This window comes from Rhinoderma darwinii, chromosome 5, assembly GCF_050947455.1.
Source record: "Rhinoderma darwinii isolate aRhiDar2 chromosome 5, aRhiDar2.hap1, whole genome shotgun sequence".
Classification (NCBI taxonomy): Eukaryota; Metazoa; Chordata; class Amphibia; order Anura; family Rhinodermatidae; genus Rhinoderma; species Rhinoderma darwinii.
Genome location: NC_134691.1, coordinates 27238049 through 27261705, shown reverse-complemented (window position 1 = coordinate 27261705; position 23657 = coordinate 27238049). Strand labels below are relative to the sequence as shown.

Genomic DNA, 23657 nt, shown 5'->3' with positions numbered 1-23657 from the left:
CTAATTGACGTCATATTCCAGTCCGGCTCTGCTGCTTCCTTCCAGTCCTTGTCGGACCTGCACTTGGACCAGGCTCCAGTGACGTTGCGCCCACAAGGCCACAGATCTGGAGCAGAATTTTCACACCGATCTTTTTTTTTTTTTTTTTTGGTCTGGCCTATTTTGAGACATAAGGGGGTTTGTCCGGGATTAGAGAAAGTATTATTACCGTGATATATTTGCCCAGCTTTGAGTAAAAATTGGGACGTGACTGATAATTTTTTATTTATATATTCATGATACATTTTCAGTTTCATGTTTTACTATCTCTGATCGTTCCTTCTTTTCAGCTTGTTCTTTGGCTGGAGAACCAGGGACAAGAAAATGGTTCCTTGCTATTCATGCCACCTACGGCTTTTCCCAGGTAGGACCTTCTGCCCATGTAGTAATCTTGTTCATTATATGGGTGTTCCCAGCATCGCTCCCCATAGTCCTGAACCCCCTGTTCCTCCCTGCACCCCCACAGTGAGGGGGGCATTAATGGAGCGGCGGTCGAGCGTGCGCGCTGCTTGTTCCATTCAAAGTCTATGGGAACGTCCACCATCCGAGTACAGCGCATAGGCTTTGAATGGAGCGGGGGGGAGCGTGATTGATTCTGCTCAGTTCATGCTCCTTCTCACTGTAGGGGGTGCAGTGAGGAGAAATGCAGGTTCAGGACCCCTGTTCTCATAATCGGCGGGGGTCACAGTAGTGGGGCCCCCAGCGATTGGACAATTATGACCTCTCCTGTGTATAGGTGATGATTGTCGATTTCCGGTTATACCCCTGTAACGTCTTCTGCCGCTCGCTGTTATCATCCTTCTAGTACTCCAGTCCTGATTGGGAAGACCTGTGCCCGGTCCCTGATGACAGTGAGGAGCTGCCGGAGAGCACCATTGACGAGTGTATATGTGCACTACAAAGCCCAGAGGATGAGGATGATGACAGCAGGGACTCGGTGTCTCAGACCAGGTATGATCAGTCGTCTCTCTACGACGAAACATAAGACCGGATTATTCTCATGTAAACTCGATCTGGAGATGTTTTGTTAGGATTGTATTAGGGCCCCCATCACCCCACTTTTTATAATTGTCCATTGATCCCTTACTCCGCCATATTGAACATTCGCCCATTATACAGGGCTGTTGAATTACAGCAATAAGGTGACTAAAGGGGCAGCTTTTCCCATTGACCCTGTGCAGACACTCCACCCAGCCTTACAGGATTTCCGAAAGGTGGAGGCGCTCTCGGATTATGCCTTGTACCTTGTTGTATCGCTTATGCTAAAGGAAATGATCCCCACTTAGGCAATGTCACTTCATATACGAGGCAGCAGCAACTCCAAACACTACCTGGGTGTGGAGATCACATGCAAAACTGTATTCCCTCCGATGTCCGAAGTGAAGATTACTGCCGTAATACCCTGCCCCCTGCAGGATTCATGGGGATTACCAGAAGGATCTCATAGATCCCATGTATCTTTTACTAAGGGCTGGAGGATTGATCTTTACCTCACTGCTTTACTCACAGGACCCTGTCGGGAGATATCAGTCATCGCTTACGGTCCTGTGGGGCCATCTAAGACGATATACGATATCTGAGCACCCCTGTGCCCTATGACATCCAATGCGTCTCTTCTAGCTGGGTGGATCCCATAAAATACGTATGCAACTGGGTAGCAGGAAGATTCTTCATCTGCTCATATTTAGGATGGGTGTCGGAAAGGTGACTCTTCTCAAGGAATGGCAGGTTGATGGCATTTTATGCAGCATAGGAGAGGTAGTATAAAGTCAAGTTGCACTTTCAAGCCTCCTCCTAGTTAAAGGGGGTTATCAAGGTTTTTAGAATTGATGGTGTATCCTTCGGATCGGTGGGGTCCGACTCCCGGCACCCCCGCCCATCGGTTATTTGAGGGGTCGTGGCTTGTACGAGCCGCAGCCTCTTTGTTTACATGGTTTTCCGTCTCGTTTATTACATTTGTGGCGGCTGCGCTAGGTATTGCACCGCTGTCCCATGCGCTGGTCTGTAGCAAGGGTGACCATGGCGCAGGATTCAGAGTGGCAGTCTAGTTTTTGAAGTTTGACCCCCCCCCCCCCTCCCACTTGCAAAAATTAGTTGCAAGGCTAAATTTAGATAATCAGCCGATAGAAATAAACCATATATATATTGGTTACAGTATAAATGACTACACACGAGCCCCACATCTTTTTCTTCTCAGCTTATTTGAAGAGTCGGCAGAATCCATACATCAGCTCTCGGACAAGCTCCCGGCACCGGGTAACATGTCGTTTATTTATGGTTTCATTGAATTGGTCACAGTGACTGATATTAGGGCCATGAGTGTAACATTCACCTACATGAAGAGCGATAATGTATAATTATATAAGGAGACCGCAGATCACCAGAGTGACCGTCTTTAGCGAATGGGTTGTCTTCAGGAGACCGATCAAAGATGATCTGATATGTCATATATACATGTAAGAAATTTACATTTAAAGGAATTATCCGGGTTATTGAATTTGATGGCCTAGCCTAACAATAGGCCATCAATATTAGATTGTGGGGGTTTGACTTCAGGCACCCCCGCGATCAGCTGTTTATATGGCCGGGGTGCTTGTATGAGCGCCGCACCCTTTTTATTGCTTGCATGGTTATCCTTCTAGTTGGTACTTGCATGCGCAGCTATATTCGTAGCGGCCGTGCTAGGTATTGCGCCAGTGTCCCATTCAGCTTTTGCAAGTACGAACAGAGAAGAACCATGTAAACAATGAAGAGGCTGCGGCACTCGTACGAGCGTTGCGGACCCTTCAAACAGCTGATCGGCGGGGGTGCCGACAGTCGGACCACCACTGATCTAATATTGATGGCCTATCCTGAGGATAGGCCATCAATTTTAACAACCCGTATAACCCCTTTACTGTCACCCCATTACATTTCAGTCTGTAGTATTCGCAAACACCTCGCTAGAGACCCCCATAATCTGAGCCAGCCGCACAGTTACCGCCACCTGTAAATGTACCCTTAGCTAATGTATTTAAAGGGGTTGTCCAGGATTAGGAGAACATGGCTGCTTCCGGATAGACTTACATGTATTGTATCGTGCTTAGAATTTACTTGGCAGTGTTCATGGGGAATAAGCTGTGATTTTATAATCCATATCATAGACACTGTGGCTACTTCCTAGGAATATGAACTAGAATTTTTGCATTAAAACAACAGTTCCTGAAAAGTCACCTGGATGCAATGGGTTATGGGTAATTCATTTTTTTTTTTTTATTCTTTATTTTCGTGGCCAACAGCCACATTTTCACATAACAAAAAAATTCAGCAAGTACATAAGGGAAGGAGGAACAAATATTCAGATGTGAAGATGGATGACATTGAACAGCTCATTGTAAACCTATCCGTTGGTAGGACATTATCGTTCAAATCCAGATTAATTGATAAACACTCCCCGATATGTGGAAGGAAAGGAGACAGAGCAGTAAGAGAAATAAGAAGGATGGAGGGAGGGGGGAAGGACGTCACTTGGAGGAGATCCCTTCCTCTCCAGAGAGAGCCCACCACGGGCTACTGACCAGCGTCCATCCCTCGAAGAATGTCTTTGTAGGAGTCGGAGTCCTGGAAACCAATCCACGGGGACCACGTGAGGCAGAACCTAGCGTGGGAGTCATGAATGCAGGAGGTCAGGTCCTCCATTTGCATGAGGTCGTTAACCCTTGAAACCCAGAGGGACAAAGTGGGAGGGGAGGAACTCTTCCATCGCAACGGAATGCAGTGTCGAGCGGCCATCACTAAAAAGTGAAGCAAGGAGCGTTTGTACCTATTCGCTGGAATGCCGCAGTGATGAAGGAGAAAGAAGGCCGCATCCATGTCAAGACTGGTATCCGTTACCTCGCAGATCACCCTCTTAACCCCTTCCCAGAATTCTGCGAGTAGCGGACAGGACCAGAAGGTATGGAGGAGGGTACCATTATCCAATCCGCACCTCCAACAAAGGGGGGATACTGTCGGGAAAATACGGTGTAGTCGGACCGGGGTCCTATACCACCAGGAGAGCAATTTAAAACCGGCTTCCTGATAGCGCGAGCTAATCGATGTTTTATGAGCTAAAGTGAGGATGCGAGAGCGTTGGCTTGCGGTAAAGGAGATATCTAGGTCCAACTCCCATTTAGCAACGTAGTCAGGCGGGGGAAGGTCCGGCGGGTTCAGAAGGAGGTGGTAGATTGTAGACAGTGTGTGGCGAGCCAGGTCAGAGCCGACACACATCTTCCAAAGGAGATCTAGGAGCTTGGAACAGAAGTGGCGGAGTTGAAATATTCGCCAATGACCCAAAGGTTGGAGTACAGGCATCCGTGCCAGCTCCGAAAGGGAGAGCCACTCCGAATCCTTCAGGAAGTGAGCCGCCCTAAATACACCTGCCGCAAACCAGGACCGGAAAACTGGATCTTTCAACCCAGAGGGGAAAGAAGGATTCCCCAGGATTGGAGACATGGGGGAGCAAAGAGGCAGTAGGCTTGATTGTACCGTGTGAAGGGAACAACACCGCAGTGTGGGACTAATAGTGGGGTGTTGGCGAAGGGATTTGAGATGACCGCAATCCAGCCACGGAACCACCACGAGGGGGATCGCGGAGAAGCTTTGCTCAAGACCCACCCATGACTTGAAAGGGGCGTGTCTACACCAGTCCACGACGCATGACAGGTGGGATGCTATGTAATATGATCAGATGTCAGGAAATGCCAATCCTCCCGCCGCCCGAGACCGACATAGGAGCGCTCGACCTAAGTCTGGGAGGTTTACCATTCCAGACAAAAGAAATTTGTAGGGAGTTGACTGCTTTGAAGAACGACATTGGAACTGCTATAGGAAGAGCTTGGAATAAGTAGAGTAGTCGAGGAGGAATATTCATTTTAAAAATAGTGCAACGACCCATCCAAGTGAATGTGCCCCCCGACCACTTAGCACAATCCGCTTTAGGGTAATTCATTTTAATACTTTTTTTTTTCCCTCTAAATTTTAGGACGAGTGTTAGTGGACGTCTTGCTGATGTCTCCAGATGTTCCAAAATTGAAGGAGTGTGTTCTTGCGGTGGGGGCAATTAAACATCTGAAGGAGTGGCACGCTGCCAAGATCACAATAGTTACTAAAGACCGTAAAGGGTAATGTGTTACCTCGAACTGCAAGCGCTAGCAAGTTATTGGCATGAAATTGTTGTTCTTGCCTTTCACAGAATTTAAAGGCATTGTAGACGGGGATTCTCCGCTGCAATCACTGATCCTGTACGTGGGTAGTGCAATGCATTAGAGTAAAGATCAGAGGTGCAGGCCCTCAAGTCCCCTAGTGGAACAAAAAAAAAGTTGAATAAAAGTCTTTTATTATAGGAAAAAAAAATAAAAAAACGTTAAAAAAAAAAAAAAGTACACATTTGGAAACGTTGCTACCCAAGCTGTTATTTTTCCCACACGGTGAACACCGCAAAAAAATAAAACGATGCCACGATCGCAATTTTTTTTCTATCACCTCCCCTCCCAAAACATGGAGTAAAAAGTCGCATGTACCCAAAAATAGTACCAATAAAAACTACAAACCGTCCCGCAATAAACAAGCCCTTACACAGCTTTTTTTTGACTGAAAAATAAAGTTCTGGCTCTCAGAATATAGTGACCCAAAATGTGCAGTGTCCAAAAGCGGATATGATCGGGCACCATTTATCAGTGCGATATTGGCCACATATCTCTGAAATATTATTTATTTACACCATTATTATACCCTGATGTACTCCTCACATATTACATATACCCTGATGTACTCCGCAGATTACATATACCCTGATGTACTCCACACAGATTACATATACCCTGATGTACTCCACACAGCTTACATATACCCTGATGTACTCCCCACAGATTACATATACCCTGATGTACTCCGCACAGCTTACATATACCCTGATGTACTCCGCACAGATTACATATACCCTGATGTACTCCACACAGCTTACATATACCCTGATGTACTCCGCACAGCTTACATATACCCTTATGTACTCCTCACATATTACATATACCCTGATGTACTCCTCACATATTACATATACCCTGATGTACTCCTCACATATTACATATACCCTGATGTACTCCGCACAGATTACATATACCCTGATGTACTCCTCACAGCTTACATATACCCTGATGTACTCCTCACAGCTTACATATACCCTGATGTACTCCTCACATATTACATATACCCTGATGTACTCCACATAGCTTACATATACCCTGATGTACTCCTCACATATTACATATACCCTGATGTACTCCTCACAGATCACATATACCCTGATGTACTCCACACAGATTACATATACCCTGATGTACTCCGCACATATTACATATACCCTGATGTACTCCTCACAGCTTACATATACCCTGATGTACTCCTCACATATTACATATATCCTGATGTACTCCTCACAGATTACATATACCCTGATGTACCCCGCACAGCTTACATATACCCTGATGTACTCCGCACATATTACATATACCCTGATGTACTCCGCACAGCTTACATATACCCTGATGTACTCCGCACATATTACATATACCCTGATGTACTCCGCACAGCTTACATATACCCTGATGTACTCCACACAGATTACATATACCCTGATGTACTCCGCACATATTACATATACCCTGATGTACTCCTCACAGCTTACATATACCCTGATGTACTCCTCACAGCTTACATATACCCTGATGTACTCCTCACATATTACATATACCCTGATGTACTCCTCACATATTACATATACCCTGATGTACTCCGCACATCTTACATATACCCTGATGTACTCCTCACATATTACATATACCCTGATGTACTCCGCACAGATTACATATACCCTGATGTACCCCGCACAGATTACATATACCCTGATGTACTCTGCACAGCTTACATATACCCTGATGTACTCTGCACAGCTTACATATACCCTGATGTACTCTGCACAGATTACATATACCCTGATGTACCCCGCACAGATTACATATACCCTGATGTACTCTGCACAGCTTACATATACCCTGATGTACTCTGCACAGCTTACATATACCCTGATGTACTCTGCACAGCTTACATATACCCTGATGTACTCTGCACAGATTACATATACCCTGATGTACCCCGCACAGATTACATATACCCTGATGTACTCTGCACAGCTTACATATACCCTGATGTACTCTGCACAGCTTACATATACCCTGATGTACTCCACACAGCTTACATATACCCTGATGTACCCCGCACAGCTACATATACCCCGATGTACTCCTCACAGATTACATATACCCTGATGTACTCCACACAGATTACATATACCCTGATGTACTCCGCACAGATTACATATACCCTGATGTACTCCTCACAGCTTACATATACCCTGATGTACTCCTCACAGCTTACGTATACCCTGATGTACTCCTCACAGCTTACGTATACCCTGATGTACTCCGCACAGATTACGTATACCCTGATGTGCTCCTCACATATTACATATACCCTGATGTGCTCCTCACATATTACATATACCCTGATGTACTCCGCCCAGTTGACGTAGACCCTGATGTACTCTGCCCAGATGACGTAGACCCTGATGTACTCCGCACAGATTACGTATACCCTGATGTACTCCGCACAGCTTACATATACCCTGATGTACTCCTCACATATTACATATATCCTGATGTACTCCTCACAGATTACATATACCCTGATGTACTCCGCACAGCTTAAATATACCCTGATGTACTCCGCACAGTTTACACATACCCTGATGTACTCCGCCCAGTTTACATATACCCTGATGTACTCCGCCCAGCTTACATATACCCTGATGTACTCTGCACAGATCACATATACCCTTATGTACTCCTCACATATTACATATACCCTGATGTACTCTGCACAGATCACATATACCCTTATGTACTCCTCACATATTACATATACCCTGATGTACTCCGCCCAGTTGACGTAGACCCTGATGTACTCTGCCCAGATGACGTAGACCCTGATGTACTCTGCCCAGATGACGTAGACCCTGATGTACGCCGCCCAGATTACGTATGCCTCCACATTATAAACTAAAATACCAGCAAAACACCAAACAGAACTATTACCAAGCAAAATCTGCGCTCCAAAAGCCAAATGGTGCTTTTAGGGGGTTCCTACTGTTTTGGTCCCTCAGGCACTTTGCAAATGTGACATGGCACCCGAAAACTATTCCAGCTAAATTTGAGCTCCAAATGGCGCGCCTTCCGTTTTGAGCCCTGCCGTGTGTCCAAACAGCAGTTTATGACCACATATGGGGTATTGCCGTACTCGGGAGAAATTGCTTTTAAAATCTGCGAGGGGCTTTTTCTCCTTTATGCCTTGTAAAAATAGAAAATTTCTTTGTTTTATTGGAAAAAATTTAGATTTTCATTTTCACGGCCTAGTTCTACTAAAGTCAGCAAAAAAACCTGTGGCTTCAAAATGCTTACTATAACCTCGATGAATTCCTTGAGAGATGTAGTTTCCCAAATGGTCACTTTTGGGGGGGTTTCCACTGATTTTGGTCCCTCAGGGGCTTTACAAATGCGACTTGGCACCCGAAAACCATTGCAGCAAAATTTGAGCTCAAAAAGCCAAATGGTCCTCCTTCACTTCTGAGCCCCGCTGTGGGTCCAAACAGCAGCACATATGGGGTATTGCCGTAATCGGGAGAAATTGCTTTTCAAATGTCGGGGTGCTTTTCTCCTTTATGCCTTGTAAAAATTGAAAACTTCTACGTTTTATTGGAAAAAATTTAGATTTTCACTTTCACGGCTTCATTCCACTAAATTCAGCAAAAAAACGGTGGGGTCAAAATGCTCACTATACCCCTTGATAAATTCCTTGAGGGGTGTAGTTTGCCAAATGGTGTCTCTTTGGGAGTATTTCCACTGTTTTGGCCCCACAAGAGCTCTTCAATCCGGACATGGTGCCTAAAATATATTTGAATAAAACCTCAAACTCCTCTAGGAGCTCCTTTTGCTTCTTGAGCCTGTGTTTTAGTGAATTAGGACACTAATGCCACATGTGGGATATTTAAAAAAAAAAAAAAAAAAGATTCAAAATAAATTTCTGCAAAAAAAAAATGACATTTGTACATTTCGTCCCTACTTTGTTGTAATTCTTGTGAAATGGTTTTGAATACTTTGAGGGGTTCAGTTTTTAAAATAGGGTGATTTATGGGGGTTTGCATTGTATGGGCCCCTCAAAACCACTTCAGAACTGAACTGGTCGCTGTAAAAATAACCTTTTGAAAATGTGAGAAATATCTTCTAAAATCCTAAGCCTTGTAACGTCCTAGAAAAATAAAAGGATGTTAAAAAAAACGATGCAAATCTAAAGTAGACAAATGGGGGATGTTAATTAGCATTTATCTTGTGTGTTATAACTGCCGGTCTTACAAGCCGATACATTTAAATGTAGAAAAATGCAAATTTTTGCAATTTTTCGCTAAATTTTGGTGTTTTTCACCATCAAATACTGAATGTATCGAGCAAATTTTACCACTAACTTAACGTATGTGTCATGAGAAAACAATCTCAATCACTCGGAGAGGTAAAATTGTTCTAAAGTTATTACCACATAAAGTGACACATTTGAAAAATGGGGCTGCGTCCTGAACGTGCCCGCTAGTCAATGTCCTTAAGGGGATAAAAATGTTTAACGATTATTATTCATTGCAGGTGGCAAAAAATTTCGAATTATCTGTCCGCAAATGTAATCACTCCAGGCGGCCTTAACACTTCACTAGATCCTCAAGAGCTGTGGAGAGGTTCAGTAGAGATAAGTGAGCGGAAGGTATGACATTATCTGTTTCATCAGCAAACGCGTGTTTTTCCGTTACTTTCTCCCGATTCTGCAGATCTCTCATAGTAAGGGTGCAAGCAAAAATGCTGTACAATACTCCCTGAAGATGCACTGGTTGTACTGGAACATGTGAATATTGTAACTGGAAACCATAACGGTTTATGGAAAACTAGTAACTAGTTCCAAAGCCTCCAAAATGTGAATCCAATGTAAGAAAAAAATGAAGATTAAAGGGGCAGTCCAACATTTATTACCTATTTACAGGATAGGTGATAAATATCTGATCGCTGGAATCCTCACTGATCACTATAACGAGGGTCCTGAACCCCCCAGTTCCTCCTCCACTGCACAATGAGGTGAACTTTGAATGGATCACCAGTCGAGCATGCGTGGTGCCTCTCCATTCAAAGTCTATGGGACGGACCGAAACAGCCGAGTACAGTGCTTGGCTGTTTCAGTCAGCCCCATAGTTATTGAAAGGAGCGGCAGGGTGCATTCTCCTTCTGACTGCGGTTATCGTGGTGGTCACAGCGATCAGACATTTTTCACCTTTCCTGTGGATAGATGATAAATACAATTGGGCCACCATGAGCTGGTGTCCAAGGGAGCAGCTCCTCCTGGCAGAAGTAGAGAGCAGTATGGTACATATAGGAGTGCACTGTACTGCAAAGATATACTCCTAGTACAGAGCCCATTGATTTGCTCTATTTGCCTCAAATCTGATGTGCTGATTTGCTGTTTACTGTGTCCAATCGGTGACGTGTACACTGATTGGCTGGTTCTTCCAGCCAGACGCATGTTCCATAGATTAGGATAGGCCATTGTAACGTGAGGAACCATTGTATGTAAATCCGTTTCACAATATTTTTGACCTCCGCATATTCCATATTGCTGCCCTTTTGTTTAGATGTTGCGAGCACCAGTGCAGATCTTCATGGAGAATTTGAGAGTACACGGGGTGGTTTTCTTGCTCTAACGTTTGTCGAGTAGTATATTATTGTGGTTCGCATTTAAAAAAAAATTGAATTCAACAAAGTTTTTTTGTTTTTTTTCTTAGTTTAGTTCTGAGGTGGAGTTCCAAGACTTCTGCATCAGATCTTTCTGTGACGTTGGTTCTCAATCAAGTTCCCTCAAATTGAGCAGTTTACTAAACGATCAACACAATCAAAGCCGAAACTCCTCACTATCCGAGGTAAGTCTTCTGCACAAAAATGATTGTCGTCTGCAATTTAAAAAGTCATTTTCATTGAAAAAAAAAAAAAACCCCCAGTCCCTTGGGCAGCTGTAGATGTGTATTAGATGTAGTGCAGCCAGAAATTCTATGTATAACCTGGATATTTGGGGTGTTTGTCTTCCCTCTCCATCGTTTCTGTAAATCTCTACTTTTCTGGTCTATAACAGTTCCCCTCTCACACATGGGCTGAGGCACAGAGATTGCAGCAGCATCCCCCCCCCCCTCTTGTGTGTCATCCCTAAGGCCGGCGGTTTCCCATGGGTTAGATACGATGCGTAAAAGTATACAGCGTATCCGACCTAGAACCCGTAGCAAATTTTGCCCATAAAGGTGCAGTTTTTTGGGCGGATACCGCCGTTTGGAAACCTTAAAAATACCCCGGCTGTTTTTCATGGCGACGCATCCCTCGGTTCTCTGTGTAGTCTGGCCTCCTAGGATGACGCTGCAGCTCATGTGACCGCTGCAGCCTGTGATTGGCTGCAGCAGTCACATGGGATGAAACGTCATCCTAGGAGGCCAGCCCGGACGGAGATCAGAAGAAAACGTTGCTATGACCATGGCTGGGCCACTTTTTTATTTATTTTTTTCTTAGCGCTTTTTTTTTCCCCCCAGTTGGAATCAGAGCGTTTCCGCCGCAACACTTGCCTATTCGTTGCATGTTTTACGTCCCCATTGAATTCAATTCCCGTAACAGAACAGCAACGAATCCACAGCATAAATTGACTTGCTGCGGATTTAAAATGCGCATTGCAGGTCAACTTATGAAAGTTTTCGCTGCAGATTGTTTCTGCAGCGCGGGCGTGAGATTTCTTCAAATCGTATTGGCTTTGCTGATACTGTAAATGCTGCCGGATTTTCACACCGAATTCTGTTGCGTAAATTCTGCAGTGCCTAAACTACGTGGGAATCTGGCCTAATTGTGACTACGATGGTTTTCTGCATTTGCAGAGAGAGCAGGGAGGCTGCAGGCTACTAGAGGATGCCACTTTACTACAGTCTAATACTGCTGTCCATGCACAGACTTCCTGGCGAGCTTCTCCTACATAACCGCAGTCAATTTGAGCAAACCACTGCAGTGTAAAGCATGGAGAAAGGATAGGCGATAGATTTCAGATTCCCCGCCAGCAATGTGACAAAGTTGCAGTAACTGTTAGCTGTGCCCTAAAAGAACCAAGCGAGCAGCATGAAAGAAAATAAACCCCAGGTATGCATCGCCCAATGGTGGAGACTTGCATTACTTTTTTTCAGCCCACAACTGAACATCTATTTTGAAGGGTTATTTTCATCAGAGAAAGAGATGGCATATCACGAGGATATGCAATCCCTTTATAATCAGTGGGTGTCCGACTGCTGGAACCCCCTACCAAAGGATAGGGGATACCTGTGTGATCGCTGGGGATCAGTCCACTGGAACCCCCAGCGATGAGTAGAATCTGGGACCAAAAGTCTCCCGAAGTGACTTTCGATTCCCCGTTTTCCTCATCGCTGGGTGTCACAGTAGTCTGACCACCAGCGATTTCACATGTATCCCCTATCCTGTGAATAAGGGGATACGTGTCTTTGTGAGAAAACCCTTTGACCATGTTTTCTTTGTGTCTTCACAGGCTTTTCATTACTACGGCTCATCCCTGGAGTTTATACAAATGGTGTCGCTGTCAGAACTTCCTCCTTACTTCATATCAAACTGTGCATTTGAGCTGTATCCTTGTGTCATTTCATTCTTCTGTTCTCATGACAAGAAAGTTAAATGGGTTATCCGATCTTTAAAAATTGTGTGCAGTAAGATTATGCACTCACTAATGTGCTGTCTGTAGCTGAAATGCTTCTGTAAACCAGACTCGCATGCAATCACATGACCATTCTCATGGTATTAATCTCCTGCTTTTGTGATGTCCATGATTCCTAAATTTTTTATTTCCCCTCTGGTGGCTTCCTGTAATGTACAGGTTATCACACATCCACATTCCTTTTTATCACCACTGCTCCCTGCTCTCCCTCCCTGTCTCTGGAGGGATCGTGCAGTGTGAGTAGCAGAACCTGTGTTGTGTGTAACGACAGTGAATAATTACAGCACCACCTTACAACCTGTAATAGGGAGGCAGGCAGGTCCTCTCCACAGACACCAGCCTTCTTGAATTTCATGGCCCGAGGCCTCCGATCCCACCATGAAGCCATTCTCTCTATCAACATTCTGGAACTGAGAGCGATTTTCCTCTCCGTAACTGGACGTCTCTTTTTGACTAACACTCCGGTCTGTGTCTCGAGAGACAATGTAAAGGAACTCGCCTATCTAAATCCCCAAGACGGGACACTAAGTTCGGTGGGGATGGCAGAAGCATCCAAAAGTCTGGAATGGACGAAGCTTCACGTTTTTGCTCTCTCGGCAATCCCCATTCCGAGGGTCGACAATTGGGTTGCCTGAGACTACAGTCGCTACAGCGTGGCTGTTAAAGCTGCAGTGCTGAAAGCGTGTGGGGCTTGTAGCAGCGGGTGATTTAAACCATATTAAAGGGCCGGTAGCCTTCTTAGGCCCTGAATTTATCACCGTACTTGGAAGATGTACCTACAGTCGTGTGAGGGTCCGCTTCTTCTTCCATTAGTTTTCTCCTCGCCCAGGCTCCTGGCTTTCCTCCAGGAGAGGTTAGATCAGGGGCTCGCCCTCAGCTCTCTTAAGGCGCAGGTATCTGCGCTGTCTGTGTTTTTTTTTTTTTTTTTTTTTTCAATAGATCTCTGGGAGGAGCCAAGTCTTTTTTTTTTTTTTTTTCTCTTTTTGGTGTCATGCCTCCTAGTGACAACAGCATATGCCCATGGTCTGTGTCCACAATGGACTGGATAAAATAAGAATTTTACGGTGTGTTCTCAAAAAAGAATCCTATTACCTTGTCCTTTAACTTTTATTCAGATGTTTGACAAGAAACTCTCTTCAGGGAAAGTCAAAACTGATGCTGGATCAACTGTGCTCCTTGAATGACAAGGTACTGTGCTGGGGAGAGTTTACCTTGTGCTGATAACTCCGTCCAAAATTATCATTTTTCTAAATAAAAAAACACTGGTGTAATCGACATTACAGCGCCGATCACACCGTGTACAAGATAGGCCACTTATAATGTGGTGACCGAGCCTCCTTAAGCAAGTGTATGATGCAGGGATGCACCTGATGCAGTCCCTAGAAAATGGTTATGATATCTTGTAGAGTCCTCAATTTCGCGATGTCTCTCTAAAGGCGGCCGTACACTTTCTATAGCTGTCGCACGAACTCTAGTTCAGTCGAGCGCTGTTTCTCCTGACCCGCTCATACTCCGTGTTCAGCCGAGTGTGCCTGGGGAAGAGGGTAAAAATCCGTTGCCAGGCACTTCTAGCAGCGATTTATCTTCCTTGAGAACAAAGGATCAGGCAATGTGAAATTCAAGATGCCGATCCTTTTTTTTTTTTTTTTTTTTTTAATTTTATATTTTTTTAATTTTAGATTTCCCTCCTTTCCTTCTCTCTCCCCCCCCCCCCCCCTTGATATCTGATAAATGAACATCAGTCAAGTTTCCAATACACATTAGTTTTCCAAAATTGTTGCTTTCAGCCAACGTTCGTAGCCATCTTTAGTAACAAGTTCCTTTTTATTTTTATTTTTTTGTTGGCTTACAGGCCCAAATATTTCTATAAATTATTTTCTCCTATCTTTCTTTTTTCTTTCCTAGGTAGGAGCTATATTTGCGCTATCCTGCAACGTCTGCAGTCTTCCTCTCCCACCAGCGCTCCAACGTAGCTCAAAAAAATGGAGAGATTATATGTCCAGAAAGCCAAAAGAAATCAAAGGTCTGTCATTTAAAAATCAAATATTCACCCAAAACTTGTAGATTTTGATTCCTTTTGTTTCTAGTGTAGAAGACCGCGGTACAGAAGCAACGTATGGCAGGAGACGGATCACCTTGGCATTGCCATGTACATGAAATATAATAGTCCTAGCAGCAGTGTATATACAGTGCGCTTGTTATGCGAACCTTGTCTTTATACATAAAGTGGTTTTATTTTGCAGAAGTGTTCAATTCTTTATTAGAATCGTCGCATCCGTAACGACCAGTTTAATACGTTAAACCGCATTAAAAAAAAAAACACTCGTCCAGCAAAAAAAGTCCTCATACATCAATGGGAAAATAGTTATTGCTCTTAGAATGCAGCAACATAAAAAATGTTTTTTCCCATGAATTGTACTATTTTTGTTCAAAAGTGATGAAACTTAAAGTAAACGCTACATATTTGTTATCGCCCTAATCGTAGAGATCCATAGAATAAATGTAACATATTATGTATGCGGCAATTAGAACGGCGTCCATTTTTAAAACTCAAAAAAAAAAAAAAACTTGCTTCAAACCTTGTTTTTATCACCTACAATTTATGTACTGCACAATGGTACCATTAAGAAATGCCACTCGTCCCGCAAGATGCTCTTTGCATCTTCTATCATCAACTGCCACTGATACTTAGACAGGTTCCTGTCACACCGGTATAATGTAAAAGAATATAGTGCGGCCTCCCTGTCTGTATACTTATGGTTTCTCAGCTTATTTAGGAGAATATAGAGAGAATGATAATCTGTGTCCCCCAGCATGCAGAAATGGTATGGTCTTTAGCTCGTCATGTAATGCTGTGCTGAAGCATCTTGCGATTGATAGCAAAGCAGAGAGGAAGAGAAAGTTGGGAAAATCTAAGAATCAAAACAGTTTTTTTTTTTTTAAAGCACAGAAAAGGCAACCGTTCAATAAGTAAATACAGTATACATAAAAAGTGTAGAGTGTGGTATACAGTCTTGTGGGGAATATTAACGTGGAAAGTCGTCTTTTAGCACTATAAACTTTAAGGGCTATGGATCCCTGTGACAAGGAAAAAATATATACGATTTTTATATATGTTAGTGGTCAAAAAGTTGCACTAAGTTTCAAGCTGCGATCTTCATCCCTTCATTTATTTTCAGCCTGTCTGATATTCAGTTTACAAGTTAGTTACAGACTTTTCTCCGGTGTGCGTCTCCCTCCTAGTAATACATGCTGTATGTGAGGTCTGTGACTCCAGGCTGCTGCTGTCTTAACTATCTTTCATATCAGCACAGCTTTATTCCTGTACTTCTTTCTATCTACTCCAGCCTGTGTAATTGCCTCTCTACTCTCCTCCCTATCTAATCTCTGATACTGACAGCCTGTGTGATCTGCCCTCCCTGAAGACTTGGATGCTTTCCCCCCCTCTCCACTTTCCGATCTGCCGTGTACTACATCCTCCCAGCTCCCTGCTGCTGCTATATCTAACACTGAAAGAAGGGAGTGGGAAAGCAGATTACCACAGCCTGTCAGAAGTAGACTGACGGATTTGAGTTAGAAGCAGCAACACAGTCAGTTATCTACTGGAGCTGCACAGACTCTACAGCAGCAAAATGGTAGGACATTTTCATGAAGATTATTTAGAAAGTTGCTTAACTTTGCATTTAGGAAGTAAACGAACAATCAATAGAAAATACAGTGCAAAGGGGTCCACAGCCTTTAAAGGAACAGTGTCATCACAATTTTTTTTTTAAATATGTTAAAGATGTTAGTGCTTTATTAAAAACGTTTGGATTAATTTGTGTGTTTGTGTGTTACTTTTTCTTATTTTTACACTTTTTCTTCCCTATGGGGGCTGCAATTTTTTTTTCCATTTCTGTATGTGTCGATTAACGACACATACTGACATGGAATACGGCAGCCACAGTCCCATAGGGACTGCGAACGGGTCCCGTCCCATCCACTTCTGTGTACGCCGTCTGTGTGGGAACTGCGCATGCGCCGCTCCCACACAGTCCAATTTGAAATGCGCGCCATTTTCCTGTGGACCGGAAGTCGCGGCCGGGCAGTAAGATTACTGCTTCCGGTCGCGGCTTCCGGACTTGTGCACATGGAGCAGCGGCAGCAGACGTAGCGGACGGGCCGGAGGGAGCCGCGGCGGCAGGAGCAGGTAAGAGATTTCTATGTGTGTTCGTGTTTGTGTGTGTGTGTTTACTACTGTATGTAAACCTACTACACTGTGTGTTAGCTCAAAAAATGGTGACACACAGTGTAGGAGGTTTGACCGTTCAATCCCCTCGTTTATCCCGGCACTAGCCAGGATAAAGGAGGGGGGGATTCTCAGAGCTCACTAGAGCGAGTGCTTTTTTCCCAATTTTGCAGCAAAAAGCAATGTGGTTGCTTTACCACATGCAATACTGCAATTTTGGGAATAGCTCCATCTAGTGACCAGCAATGGGAAATATTATAAATTAGAATCTAATTTATAATATTTCCTGACTCGTGAAAAAAATAAAAAAAATTTGAACAATGTTTAATCACCTACACACTAAATGTTTAATTAAAAAAAAAAAAACATGTTTTGCTGGCAACACATTCCCTTTAAGACTTTTTCTCTGTACGTGTTGTCCGGCACTGTGATATACTGAGGAAATGAAGGAAATCCAAGTCTAGACTAAGACTGATTTTGTCAGCTGCTGTGATTATACCGTCTCTATATTCTGCTGGTAACCATCATTGTTCTTTTTTCTTTAGCTCCAGGGATCGAGCTGAAAGGGGAGTATTGCAGTTACTATTTCCTAATTCAAGGAGAAGACAATGGAGTCTGCAAAGCAACAATGCTTCACTCCGCCAGTCAGATTAATGGCGCAGCTTCTCTTATATTGTTACATCGACGGCTGCGGGATAAGCCTTACACAGATGAATCAAGTGAGAACACGTATTTTGTGGGGGGTCTTTTGCGTTTTTTTTCTTTTAGTTAAAGAGGCTCTGTCACCAGATTTTGCAACCCCTATCTGCTATTGCAGCAGATCGGCGCTGCAATGTAGATAAGAGGAACGTTTTTTTTTTGTTTTTTTTTTTTTTTAAATGAGCATTTTTGGCCAAGTTATGACCATTTTTATATTTATGCAAATGAGGCTTTCTAAAGTCCAACTGGGCGTGTTTAAAGTTAAAGTACAACTGGGCGTGTATTATGTGCGTACATCGGGGCGTTTTTACTTGTTTTACTAGCTGGGCGTTGTGAATGGAAGTGTATGGTGCTGACGAATCAGCATCATCCACTTCTCTTCACAACGCCCAGCTTCTGGCAGTGCAGACACACAGCGTGTTCTCGAGAGATCACGCTGTGACGTCACTCACTTCCTGCCCCAGGTCCTGCATCGTGTCGGACGAGCGAGGACACATCGGCACCAGAGGCTACAGATGATTCTGCAGCAGCATCGGCGTTTGCAGGTAAGTAGCTACATCGACTTACCTGCTAACGCCGATGCTGCTGCAGAATCAACTGTAGCCTCTGGTGCCGATGTGTCCTCGCTCGTCCGACACGATGCAGGACCTGGGGAAGTGACGTCACAGCGTGATCTCTCGAGAACACGCTGTGTCTGTGCACTGCCAGAAGCTGGGCGTTGTGAAGAGAAGTGGATGATGCTGATTCGTCAGCATCATACACTTCCATTCACAACGCCCAGCTAGTAAAACAAGTAAAAACGCCCCGATGTACGCACATAATACACGCCCAGATGTAACACACAATACACGCCCAGTTGTACTTTTACTTTAAACACGCCCAGTTGTACTTTTACTTTAAACACGCCCAGTTGTACTTTTACTTTAAACACGCCCAGTTGTACTTTTACTTTAAACACGCCCAGTTGTACTTTTACTTTAAACACGCCCAGTTGTACTTTTACTTTAAACACGCCCAGTTGTACTTTTACTTTAAACACGCCCAGTTGTACTTTTACTTTAAACACGCCCAGTTGTACTTTTACTTTAAACACGCCCAGTTGTACTTTTACTTTAAACACGCCCAGTTGTACTTTAGAAAACCTCATTTGCATAAATATAAAAACGGTCATAACTTGGCCAAAAATGCTCGTTTAAAAAAAAAAAAAAACGTTCCTCTTATCTACATTGCAGCGCCGATCTGCTGCAATAGGAGATAGGGGTTGCAAAATCTGGTGACAGAGCCTCTTTAACGCTTGGAATTATTCTCTGTGGCATAAGTGGGCGGGGGGGGGGGGTGTTCTATCAGAAACTCTCCAGCCTTATTGCCACATCAAGATTCTTCATACATTTCTCCTGTGTTAATGGCGCATGAGAAGGAGATTGCATGTAAACTGTCGCTGATTGGCCGCTCACATGTAACAAGTGAGATGAGGACTGCACTGGTTGGCATAGGTGTGTATTATAAGGAATTATGTATCCACTACTAAATATCCAACATTTATATGGCCACATTGTGACGTCTAATATTCTAATATACTGTCCTTTATACTAATCTTTATAAGCCGCTTTTAATCTAAAGTCCTGTCAAAAAGATTATCAAGCCCCTCGCTGCACTTCAGCCAGGACAGTATTAAACTTTTTTTAATTGTGGATTGAAGCCTGCAGCCTCCAGCCTTTGTGACCACTGTTCCTATGACAACCCTTCCTGTCCTGTGCCATTGTGTGCATACAAATCACTACCCATCATGTCTACATTTTTAATACCGCTATTCAAGCTTGTTGCAACATAGACATCGACAAGGATGTTGGTTTGGATCCACGCAAGGTCCCTATTTAAAACCCTGAAAAGCCCGGGGTTATAATATAATAATTTGGGTAGTTCTTTAGGATGTTTTATTTGGGACCGAGCTGCAGTATTCGGCACAGTCTCGCATATAAACGTGCCGTTGTTAGCAGAATTAACTGAACGTTTCTCTTTTTCTCTCCTAGATATAAGTGCATTGGCGACACTACCACATTTCCACGGTGATCACATTCTGAAGAGAGAAAAGTGTTTGGCTCAAGCGCAGGCTTTGGTTGTCAATGAGTATCTCCGTAAGTACTCAATAGACACTCAACCTCACAAACTGATGAACTAACAGATTGGGGGAGATTTACAAAGCAAAATGCACCAAAAATGGCGTTCACGGCCTGCGCCAGTTTTCTTGCATGGTTAATATTGGCGCATGTGTGGCAGCCATGTGGTGGCTTGTTGCCTATATAGATAAACTGGCCGAATGATTGGGTGAGCGCCATCATATGAAGTGTCTGGCGCTGCCTTTCAACCATTGATCGCACCGTTAACCTTTTTGTTGCGAATTTTAGGAGCAATTGTATCCATGATGTTTAATGTATCTCAATATAAATTAAAGTGGCATAATAAATATAATAATAATAAATTTTTTATTTGCTTTTGAAGAAAGACAAGAAGCCGGACAACAGCCGGCACCTGTGAATGTTAACTCCTTAAAAGCCTTGTTAAAGCTCACCCGGGAAAATGTACTGAGAACTTATGAAAGCAAATTAAGCAGCACGCCCTTCAACCAGGGCTGTGAACCAAGTCTACACAGAGCGCCCCCTACAGGTAAGTGTCATGAGCTGAGCTTTGGAATTGATGTACTTGATTTTCAAATAGATGAACATTATGATTATACACAAAATGCCCTTTTACATGGGCCAATGTGTAAACAGGGCAAGGATCAGCCAATCGAAGAGCAAGCGCTCGTTCATAAAGCGATCAGATCAACCATCGTTGCTCTTTGTGAATGAGCGGTGAACGCTGTATCGTCAATCCGCACTCGTTTTTGCAGCCGGTATTGGGCCGTGTAAAAGCACCTGAACAATAGATGATGGATACAGCTCAGGTCCTCCTCCCCTCCCTACATGATGACCTCTGCTCAAACATGCCCACAACAAAGCATGCCCACAACACTCCCCCATAGAAGTCAATACATCGTTTTCTTATATCCTGTGCCAGCTGTAAAGCGATTTCCCTGATACTGCGGTTACAGCCGCTCAGAAAAGTTGGCCGCCTCATCGTGTCAAGAAAATAGAATAAAAAAATGAACAATTGGTAAATAAATCCAGATTAGAAAAAGTTTGTTTAAAAAACAGAGGTAAAACTTTCTTTAACCCCTTAATGACCGGGCCATTTTGCACGTTAATGACAAAGGATTATTTTTTGTTTTTTCACGGTCGCATTCCAAGAGTCGTAACTTTTTTTTTATTCCGTCGACATAGCCGTATAAGGGCTTGTTTTTTGCGGGACGAGTTGTATTTTGTAATTGTACCATTTTTAGATGCTTATAACATATTGATTAACTTTTATTAACTTTATTTTAGGAGATAATTGAAAATAAGCAGCTATTCCAGCATTGATTTTCACGTTATAAACTTACGCCGTTTACTATGCAGCATAAATAACATGTTAACTTTATTCTATGGGTCGGCACGGTTACAGGGATACCAAATATGTAAAGGTTTTATATGTTTTTCCTACGTTTGCACAATAAAAAGCCTTTTAGAAAAAAATTACTTGTTTTTGCATCGCCGCTTTCCAAGAGCCGTAACGTTTTTATTTTTCCGTCCATGTGGCCGTACGTGGAATTGATTTTTGCGGGACAATGTGTAGTTTTCATTAGTACTATTTTGGGGTACATAGAACTTATAGATTAACTTTTATTTTATTTTTTTATGGGGGGAATGGGAGAAGAGAATTTTGCCGTTGTTTTTTTGGACGCCGTTCATCCGGTGGTTTAATTAATGTGTTCATTTTATTGTTCAAGTTGTTACGATCGCGGGGATACCATATATGTGTATGTGTGATTTGTTTTGACACTTTTACAAAATAAAACCACTTTTTGGGCAAAAAAAGTCGTTTTATTTGATTTTGACTGTAATTATTATTATTTTTTTTTCACCAACTTTATTTAACTGATTGACATTTTTTTTTTAGTCCCACCAGGGGACTTCACTATGCGATGTGCTGATCGCATATATAATGCTTCGGTATACTTAGTATACCAAAGCATTATTGCCTGTCAGTGTAAAACTGACAGGCAACCTATTAGGTCATGCCTCCGGCATCGCCTAACAGGCAGATGCTGAAGACAGACCTGGGGGTCTTTGTTAGGCCCCCCGCTGCCATGGAAACCCGACGGCGACCCGCGATTTGTTTGCCGATGGGGTGACAGAGGGAGCTCCCTCCCTCTGTCAAACACATTAGATGCCGCTGTCACTATTGACAGCGGCATTTAATGGGTTAAACTGCCGGAATCGGAGCGCGCTTCGTTTTCGGCAGTTGCAGCAGGAGCCAGGCTGTGTATAACAGCCGTGCTCCTGCCGCTGATCACGTGGGTACAGTGACAGTACCCGCGCCATCACAGGACGGATATATCCGTCCTCCTGCGCGAACTAGCAGCTGCTGAGGACAGATATATCCCTCCTTTGGCGTTAAGAGGTTAAAGGAGTATTGATGGTAGAAGGGGATATCCTGTTGGCAGTTGTCCTTTTACATTCATGGAGCATTAACTAGACAAGTTTTAAAGCCCTACACCAGAACCTTCTTATCTTTAAGGGTATGTTCCCGCGGCCTATTTTCGGCCGTTTTTCTGGACTAATAACGGCCGAAAAATCGGAAGCAGAACGCCTCAAAACATCTGCCCATTGATTTCATTGGGAAAACGGCGTTCTGTTCCGACGGAGCGTTTTTCGCTTGTTTTTTTACGTGTAAAAGAAGTGCAGGACGTTTTTGGAGCTGTTTTCCAGAGACTATTGAAAAAAAGCTCAACAAAAACGCAGCGTAAATCGCGAATGGCACAAAAAACTTCTGAAAATCAGGAGCTGTTTTCTCTTGAAAACAGCTCTGTATTTTGAGACGTTTTTGACTCTGCATGTGAACATACCCTTACACATGTCCATCTTGCAGCTTTTTTTTTTTCATTGCTCCTGCAAGAAACTTTGCCCGTAGTCTTGATTTAAAAATGTGCTACCGTTTTGTCTATACAGCTCCAATGCAGACCTGTGTGTCTCCATTCTTACAGACCCTGTGTAGTCTGGGCTTGCAGTCATGTCTTCCGTTAGCAAAAAGGGTAAAGATGGTAACTCTTAAGATTAGGATTGGCCACGTTACGGACGATCAATTATAACACATGAACGTTCAACCATCAACATGCTGGTTGAAGATCCTGCATGTTTATGGTCTAACTGGCAGATCACATTTTTAGTGTAAAAAAAAAATCAGAATGCTATTGAATACAATTATTGGCCGATAGGGCTATACACTCCTAGTTCAGCCGACGACTGGCCGTAAAATCCAACATGGATGATTACTTTTTCTGTGGACAACGGCCCGTACTCTACATTGTGGTTTTTAAAACGATAGGCCGACTTTCATGGTGTGTGTGTCCGTCCGTCCGTCCAGCTGTAAGGGAGCGAATTGGTTGCAGAAGTGCACAAAGTCATGAATATTCTCCGGCTCGTGCGCAGGATGCCTTTATGTGGTAATCCTCCCTATACTGTCAAATATTACAGTGTTCACACGGACCATTAGAGCGCACACAAGAAGCTGTTTCCTGTAGTTCACCCGTCAGCTTTGCTGTTTAGACTGGGACAGGGTTGCCTGAGGGCAAGGGACTTGGTGACATATGACAGCTCTATTGTACTGCTGGAGGTCTAGGTAAGGCAGAATAGTAAAACTATAC

The 23657-nt window shown here is 43.5% G+C and overlaps 1 protein-coding gene across 2 annotated transcripts in view; it reads left to right on the top strand.

The window, feature by feature from the left end:
• The window catches only part of MTBP (MDM2 binding protein), a 59478-nt gene that overhangs the window by 1906 nt on the left and 33915 nt on the right, over window positions 1-23657 (top strand). Inside the window, exons 3-14 of one of the 2 annotated variants that reach the window (XM_075825778.1) lie at window positions 330-403; window positions 845-990; window positions 2237-2295; window positions 5042-5180; window positions 9804-9918; window positions 10985-11119; window positions 12766-12860; window positions 14064-14136; window positions 14854-14971; window positions 17722-17895; window positions 19906-20010; window positions 20375-20539. In XM_075825778.1, the coding sequence (XP_075681893.1) occupies window positions 330-403; window positions 845-990; window positions 2237-2295; window positions 5042-5180; window positions 9804-9918; window positions 10985-11119; window positions 12766-12860; window positions 14064-14136; window positions 14854-14971; window positions 17722-17895; window positions 19906-20010; window positions 20375-20539 (1398 nt within the window). The remainder of the gene's footprint in view (window positions 1-329; window positions 404-844; window positions 991-2236; window positions 2296-5041; window positions 5181-9803; window positions 9919-10984; window positions 11120-12765; window positions 12861-14063; window positions 14137-14853; window positions 14972-17721; window positions 17896-19905; window positions 20011-20374; window positions 20540-23657) is intronic. The other variant, XM_075825779.1, reaches the window with a different exon arrangement.